This window comes from Octopus bimaculoides, chromosome 1 (genome assembly GCF_001194135.2).
Source record: "Octopus bimaculoides isolate UCB-OBI-ISO-001 chromosome 1, ASM119413v2, whole genome shotgun sequence".
Classification (NCBI taxonomy): domain Eukaryota; kingdom Metazoa; phylum Mollusca; class Cephalopoda; order Octopoda; family Octopodidae; genus Octopus; species Octopus bimaculoides.
The window spans coordinates 152,952,260-152,960,977 of record NC_068981.1 but is presented as its reverse complement, the minus strand read 5'-3'; the positions used below and the strand labels follow the sequence as shown (position 1 = coordinate 152,960,977).

The window sequence follows — 8,718 nt, the reverse complement described above, 5'->3', positions numbered from 1 at the left end:
GGGTGGCACATAAAAGACACCATTTCGAGCGTGGCCGTTTTCGTGCGGGTGACACGTAAAAGCACCCACTACACTCTCTGAGTGGTTGGCGTTAGGAAGGGCATCCAGCTGTAGAAACTCTGCCAAATCAGACTGGAGCCTGGTGTTGCCATCCGGTTTCACCAGTCCTCAGTCAAATCGTCCAACCCATGCTAGCATGGAAAGCGGACGTTAAACGATGATGATGATGATGATGATGATGTGTAGTCAAAGCTAAAGAAAAAGGTCAATATCATATTCTGTTGTGTCTGGGGAGAGTCATTTTCTTTTTGTGCCTTATAATTTAACACACTCACTGGTAAAATTTTCACTTATTCATTATTTTTATTTTCCTTGAATTTTCATTGCATCTTGCAACCTTTTCAATAGTCTTGACTCTTGAGTGTGTTAAATTATAAGGTACAAAAGGAAAATGATTCTCCCCAGACACAACAGAATATGCTTCAACACACAAACTCACATAAAGAATCTTGCAAACCAAATCCAAAAACGTAATATCATATCATTATCTATATTTATAATTACTCTCTAATATTTCAAATTAAGTAAGTTGTTTATTCTTTAATTCTTTTACTGGTTTCAGTGACCTAGCAAGGTGTCCTAATGCTAGGTCACTGCCCTTAAAGGTTATAGTCAGTCATATCAAAACCAGTACTTTCAGACAAGTACTTATTTTGTTGAATTCAGGAGGTGAAAGGCAAAATCTAGCAAGTCATTCAGGATTCCAGGTCAACTTGATATGATAAAGTCAATATACAGAAAGAAACATCAAAACATGACAGTAATAATTAATACATGATTAGAAGTTTGTTTCAGTTCAGTTTCAGAAATTTGTCCAGTTCAGTCCCATTGTGTGACACTAGGGCCTTTTGCTGTTGTTCAGACTGACCAAAACCTTGTGAGTGGATCTGAGAGACAAAAACTGAAAGAACCTTTTGTGTGTGTGTGTGTGTGTGTGTGTGTGTGTGTGTGTGATCATGTGGTAGTTGTAATGAGTGTCACTACCATATAAGCAGTGTCATTCATTTTCAATAGTCTGTGAAAACATGTTATGACCAAGTAGAAATATTACCTTCTTTGGAAACAAGTGAGGGTTGATGACAGAAATGGGTACCTGGCTGAAGAAAATCTGCTTCAATAAAATGTCCAATCCATGCAAGCATGGAAAAATTGATTTTAAGACAGTGATGATGTTTAATCAGAGTGATTATCAACAAAATGCAGAAACATGTGTGTGCATGTATGTGTGTTTGAATGGAAGGAACCTGTGTGAGAGCAAGATCTAAGGTAGGCATGGCTAAGGCCCACAAAGAAGACTATAACAAGATGCTGGGCTGGAGAAGATCCATCAACTTCACTCAAGCATGGAAAAATAGGTGTAAAATGATAATGATGATGATTTACATGTTCACTGTCACTGTGAAAAATTGGACACAAAATTAAAAGTAAAAGGTGGAAACCTGTTTTGAATAAATTTGGATCTTTTTTAAAACGGGGGCCACATTTTTCATTAACGAAACACTTTGAAACTTGGAACACTGGTAGAATGTGTCATATAAAACATCTTTTTCTCTTAGTCTTCTTTAAAAAAACAGAAATCCATAAATTATTCCATGTTAAAGTTGTCGTATTTCTGTAATTTCAACCAATCACTGACGTCCATTCAGCCGATATACATTAAGTGCCGACTACATAAACAAACGATTCTGAAACAATTAACCCTAACCCTAACCCTACGGTTAGGGTTAGGGTTAAAGCAAATTTAAAATGAAAAAAGCAAATAAAACGAAGGTATGGAGATTAAATACGCTTTACATCGCTTAATCAGCCAAAGGAGTAAATGTAAACAACTGAATACTTGTCAGTGAATGGTTGAAATTATCGAAATAAGACAATTTTTTACATGAAATAAATTCGAATACAAAAGTATTTTTCTGTTCTATAACACAAAATAGATAAGTATACGAAGTTTGAAAGTCTTTCGGTACCAAAAACACTACGTAAAACATTAATGAAAAATGTGGCCCCCGTTTTAAAAAAGATCCATAAATTTTACTACACATACTGAGTAGTTTCATATGCACGATCTGTTAAATAAAACCATTGTGTGTGTGTGTGTGTGTGTGTGTGTGTGTGTGTATAAACATTATCGATATAGCATACTTAACGTATGTGTGGTGTCAAACAGTGTGAAGCCACATAACAACACATATCCGTTAAGCATGTCGTATTGATTATTGTTTACATTATTTAAACTGTATCAAATGAAAATTCATATATATATATATAATCATCATCATCATCATTTAATATCCATTCTCCATGCTGGTATGGGTTGAATGGTTTCACAGGAGCTGACCAGCTGGAGAGCTACCCATGCTTTTGCCTGTTTTGGCATGATTTCAATGGCTGGATGCCCTTCCTAATGCCAACCACTTTACAGAGTGTGCTGGGTGTTTTTATGTGGTACTGGCACTTTTATGTGACAACGGCACAGAAAACGGCACTGGCACAGAATGTGACATTGGCATGGGACATGGCACTGGCATGGGATGTAGCACCAGCACATATATGAATGCGTGTATGTATGTTTTTCATTCTCTTATCAATTTCTTCGTTCATTGCTACTCAATTGTTTGGTTTGTTTCTCTTACCCAGGATATTGTAGGTTCTTGTTCAGTTTTCACTGTTTTTCAGAAGAGTACAAATTAGAAGCTCATTAGGAAATGTTAAACTAAAGTGACATGTTTTGTACTGTTTATCAATTCAGGATGTCATTATACATCAGATATGAAGCATGGATTTCATTATCTAATGGTCTCTCCACATGTATAGTTTACAACTGTAACATGTGATATGACATGAGCAAACATTTATTTAACAATATAACCGACAGCCAAGTTAGTCATCTAATTTAACTTCATGCAAAAATTTTTTTACTCCATAATTTTTGTTTAGTAAAAGAGATTATTGCCTACCATACTTGCTGCTTACCATGTAAACAAATATCTATCATGTGACACCATGGTAAAGAAAATTATAACTGACAACATGACATCATTACATTGAGCTGCAATCATCAAGAACCAACAGACCTATGATTTATCGTTTGCAAATGAAAATATTTTAACATTCACTGTCATCATCACTTAATGTCTACTTTCCATGCTTGCATGGATCAGCTGGAATTTGCTGGGACAGGTTTCCTACAGCTGCCCTCCTTAGTACCTGTCCTTGACTTATTTCCAAGGAAAGTTAAATTTTCCCCACAGAAATAGGAAACAAACAATCTTGCATGTATAACAATGATGCTCATTTACAACTCTCATGTGACGTCTAGACAAGGGCACACACACATCTTTTTATCTTTTACTTGTTTCAGTCATTAGACTGCGGCCATGCTGGGGTACTGCTTGAAGAATTTTAGTCAAATGAATCGACCCCAGTACTTATTCTATTGGTCTCTTTTGCTGAACTGCTATGTTATGGGGACATAAACACACCAACACCAGTTGTCAAGCAGTGGTGGGGGACAGACACAAAAACACACATATATCTATACATATATACATATATGATGGGCTTCTTTCAGTTTTTGTCTGTCTACCAAATTCACCCACAAAGCTTTGATCAGCCTGAGGCTACAGTAGAAGATACTTGCTCAAGGTACCCCACAGGAAGACTGAACCTGGAACCATGTGGGTGGGAAGCAAACTGCTTACCACACAGTCACACTTGCATCATTAACTATAAAATCAACAGTTTTCAACAAAATGGCAGATGCCTTTAAGCAATCCATCAACATCATCATCATCATCATACTGATAAATGTGATTTCATTGTAGAATCAAGTTAAACCAAAGCTGAACTTGGGTACCGAATTCCTAGTAGCTTTTTGATTCTGCTAACTTTGAACCAGAAAATGAGTGTTCAAGTTACAGGTATAAACAAATATCCAAAATGGGGGGAAAAAAATTAAAAAAAGGACAACTTCTTTGTAGCACAAAACATTTGTGCCTCAAATATTTGAAAAACAGGTAACGGTTAACAATAGGGAAAGCATCCAGACATAGGATAATATTATTCCAATAAGTCTCGTCCAACACATACTAGCATGGTAAAGACATGAAATCAATGATGATGATTCTTGACATGACATCATTGAAAATGATATAAGTATACTTCTGTAATACAATTCATAATTCCTTTATCAATGAGATATGTCATAGGAGTTAAGTAATATGTCCATATTAGATAGAAACATTATACTTTGCCCCTTCTAAACAAGGTATTAGAGAAAGAAAATATAAGACTATCTTACGAATAAAGAAACAGCTTGATTGATATAATGTGTAAATGACACAGTCTCAGGTGGAAAATAAAACTGTATAAAGCACTTGTAAATGTAAATTAAATTTCGAATGAAGCTTTAGAACATCTGTCAAACAAAATGCCGTGGTAATTTCAGCGAAGCAGAGTGGGTTGATAATCAGAAAATTTACAAAGAAAGTCAGCCATAAGAATTACAATGTAATTGGAAACCTTAAAAACGTTTATTTAATCAGCACACCAACAGATTATGAATAGCTGCTATTTTCTTTCTTTCTTTCTTTTTTTATTTTTTTTTGTCTTTTGCAAGTGTGTATGTCGAGGTAGTGAGGTGCGCAGGAAAGATGGTTACTTCGTGCTGAAAAAAGTCCTCGTTAGGTTAATTCTGATTTATCACAAAAAAAAAAAAAAAAAAGGCAAAAACAACGAAATATGCGAACTGCATCTCACACACCAGCCACCCAAAAAGAAAAAAAAAAAGTCGAAATTTATACACCAAAAGAATTCTAAAACAAAGTTTTTACACCCGACCAAGAAAAGCATCAAGTTTCCTATGAAATGCCTATTAAGATTTGCCTTCCAGTCGGCAGTCTTCACAGATTTAAAATAAATTAATCTTCAGGTTTAAAATAAAGTCCATTTTTTCTCTATTTAAGATTGCTCAACCGGTCATCTAATAAATTAACAATTGACGCCCGTCTAATAGCTGAATTACACAAGACATTAATGTTTACTTTGATTTACTGACAACAGTAATTAGCATGTCAAACTTTCACCGACAAGTTTAAAGTAAAAATCTGTTATTCAACCAAGAGATGACGGTTAAATAAAAAAAATTGTATTCCTAGAAATGAACGTAAAAACGAAGTTTTTTTTGTTTTTTTTTTAATCTCCAAACACCATGTTTGTAATCGATAATTAAACATAACGCAGATTTTTGTTTTGATTTGTTTTTGAGACTAAATCTATGTTTAGGATCCTTTCCATTAATTTTTAAATTCTAGATTAATAGAGGTCAAAAAAGAAACAAAACAAAACATAATAAATAATGTCATTTACGTTGAGAGACAAAAAAGGAAACACACTTTCAGCGGTTCATTTACGTTATTTGTAGATGACCATAATCATTCGAAATGATGATAACAAACCGATATCAGAAAACAAGACGATAGCAGCAACCATTGTGATATAACAAAACACAAAATACAGAACCTAAATATATTTCGACATTTATAATAATCTGAAATGGAATTTTTTTTTTATTTCAATTCTGAAAGCAGTCGCTGAAGAATATTGTAAATCTCCGCCACATGTAATTAATGAAGTTACTAGAGAAGTCCGTATTTTACAAGTTTCAAATATAAAAACAATGCACGTTTTCACAAGCAATGCAAAACAATATGCGATAGATATGAAACCAATTATAAAAAATGACAGAAATTTCGGAAAATAGACAAATAAATTTATATTTACCACTGAAACATAATTTGCGTAAGCTTTCCATATCAATTTCTTCAGTGTCCAATACCTTGGCAAACTGTTTTAATCTAAATAAGTAAATAAACAACAAATAGGTTTAGACTTAGTTGCATATGACGTGAATGTTTAGTGTATATTAGCAAATTAATTAAGGATAATGTTTAATTACATAAAGGCCCAGGGTTTTAGGGAAAAGGATCCTGTGGTGTTCATGCCTTTTCCAACAGCATAAGCACACTCGCTGGACCTTAGAACAATTCTAAAACAGAGCCAACTGTGTCGTTGGAACCATTAGAAATAGCAGGCCAAACTCTCCCAAATCATACCGTAAAAGTACTGAAAACGAGAGGCAGCATTATACAGTGTACCTTGAACTACATTAATCCAAGATACACAATGGCAAAGAAACGGATGGGGTGAATGAAAAGTCTTTGATCATAGCTCTGCTCAATCAGATTGACCAGGAGCTAAACATTAACAGCCAGTAATGATTATTTCTTCCACAGATACGCAAGATTTGCAGAATAGAGTATGACAGTGTGTGGCATTCAGGTTACTCTCAAATGGTAATACTTTCTTATATTGACAGAAGGCACAGTAAGAGATAGGGGTTGAACGGAACATGTCAAGTACTGATTGTGTGAACTCGCATGGGATGAAAAACGAAGTCGATTCGGGCGAGATTTGAACAAACAAATAATAAACCGAAACTAATAAAGCATGTTATTTGTAGTTCTGCTGTCACAACTCCACTTTTGTCACTCAGTTTATAACGATAATCTGTACTAACAACACTAACGATAATTTTATATTTTTAAATGCAACTTAAATAATAATAATAATAATAATAATGATAATAATAGTTTCTGTTATAATACACGAACAGAATTATAAATAAATTGTGATTTATAATCAAAACACCTAACTGATTGATTGATAGTGTTGAGAATTATAAACAATGAAAATCATAGCGAGAATTGATAGTTATAAGTCGATATCAAGGAAAATGAAAGTTTCGTACAAGTTAAATATAAAGATCTGTAGCATCAAATTATAATAAATAGGATAAAATATAATAAAAACATAGTTCGCATTTGTAGATTTTGAGAAGTGTTGTAGAAAGAGTAAAGGAGGCGTGTCGTTAATACACCTGGCAAACTTTGTCCGGCAGTAAGTAATATAGAAATTGTCAACACGGAAACTTAAAATTAAATTAAAACAAAATTTTCACAGAAGAATATATACGATAAATTAACTTTGTAATGAATGTCAATAAATTTTCTTATAGCTTGTTTTTGTTAGGTGTACTTACCTTGTTCTGTAAGCTGCCATTTTTAGATAATGTAAAGCTGAATTTATCAATCAGTACAGATTCGTATATGTAAGACACTTGTTTGGTACTAAAACTATATCAAATACTTTTGAAGGAAAGAAACAGGCAACATATTTTCGTTTGAAATTCTTTCACATGAAAATATTCGATTCTGGATCACTAAATTGTTTTGAAAAATATACGTAAGAAAAAACTAGCATTCGATAAGCAGCAGCTTCAACTCACGAGATCATTCCCGATAATAATTGTTTCTATTAACCTTCTGAAATATTGCTATGCTGTTGAGTAAAGGCACGAGTGGACTACTAATTGAAAAAAGTCTTAAAAAAAACGAGTGACAGTGAGAGAAAATTCTCGTGATTATATTTACACTTTATCTGTCAATAATGCTTGAGTGTGTATGTGTGTGTGTGCGCGCACGCTTGAGAGAAGTACTTTTATATATTTCTGAAGAGAAATGATTTCCTGCTGATATGAATCAGTTAAGTTTAGTTACATCCCATTTTGTATTTTAAACTTACGAACTATAAAGATAAGTGTACCTAAACTTTTCCCTCAGAAGGATACATAAAAAACTGACGCAGTAGAGTCTCACATACGTAATATAGAGTTGGAAAACTTCGATTATCCTCACAATTATTCAGAGAAAAAGAAACTGCTACGGTGCTCAAATTCTCAGAATAATAAATAACTCCTATGATATCAACCAATGCAAATTTTTGGAAAATATGAACAATGCAGATAAAGCTAGCAGGGAAAACCAACAGACATATTCCAGCCTTGCTAGATCTCCTCAGCGATGCATATTCATCTCAGGTGATGAAACGGAGTGATATGTATATATGTATGTATGTGTGTGTGTGTGTGTACTTATATATGCATGTGCGTGCATGTATGTGTGTGAATGTATGTATGTTTGTATGTATGCATGTATGTATGTACTCTTATATTTTCAATCATTTGAAGTTTTCCTGTACGGAAGGAGCTGGTTTCTAACCAAAGATATATAACCCCATTGTTGCATCAATTGTTATTGATATAAATGTAAATTTGGGTAAACAAGCTGGAGGTTTCAAAGCAATTGTCATCTTCTTGTCCTTTGATTCTCGAGGAGATATTAACATCAACAGAGCAGTTAACTCTGTGACAGAATATACTTCTAGTTTGTCCCATACGTCTGTCCTGTTATATTTACACTTGGTAGAAGTTTTGTTGGGAATGCTCTACCAATATTCTTTATGTTGATGTTAATGTTTGTATGTACGTATGTATGTATGTAATATGTATATATCAGGCACATGCTGTGAGTAATTACTCAGAGTAGGCAGTTGGTGACGTTTATGTAGTAAAACACACAGAAAATAAGCGAAACACAGGTGCATGACTGAGTTGGAGGTAGATTTACTTCTGCCTTTATAGCACGTAAAGAAAACGTTGTTGTAGGAATGTATGCAGCACGTGTGCTACAGCAGTATTATGTGTAGTTTTAATACTGAGATTGAAAGACAGGGGTGAACTATGCCTACCTAGTTTACAAA

General features: G+C 33.9%; 1 protein-coding gene across 2 annotated transcripts in view; it reads right to left on the bottom strand.

Moving 5' to 3' along the window:
- The window catches only part of LOC106875833 (TBC1 domain family member 13), a 102,965-nt gene extending 95,504 nt beyond the window's left edge, over positions 1 to 7,461 (bottom strand). Inside the window, exons 1-2 of one of the 2 annotated variants that reach the window (XM_014924119.2) lie at positions 7,160 to 7,461; positions 5,842 to 5,915 (exon numbers count right to left, since the gene is read on the bottom strand). In XM_014924119.2, coding sequence (XP_014779605.1) covers positions 5,842 to 5,915; positions 7,160 to 7,179 — 94 coding nt within the window. In that variant the 5' untranslated portion in view covers positions 7,180 to 7,461. Of the gene's footprint in view, positions 1 to 5,841; positions 5,916 to 6,016; positions 6,507 to 7,159 lie in introns of those variants that run through there. The other variant, XM_014924118.2, reaches the window with a different exon arrangement.
- Positions 7,462 to 8,718: the final 1,257 nt, after the last annotated feature.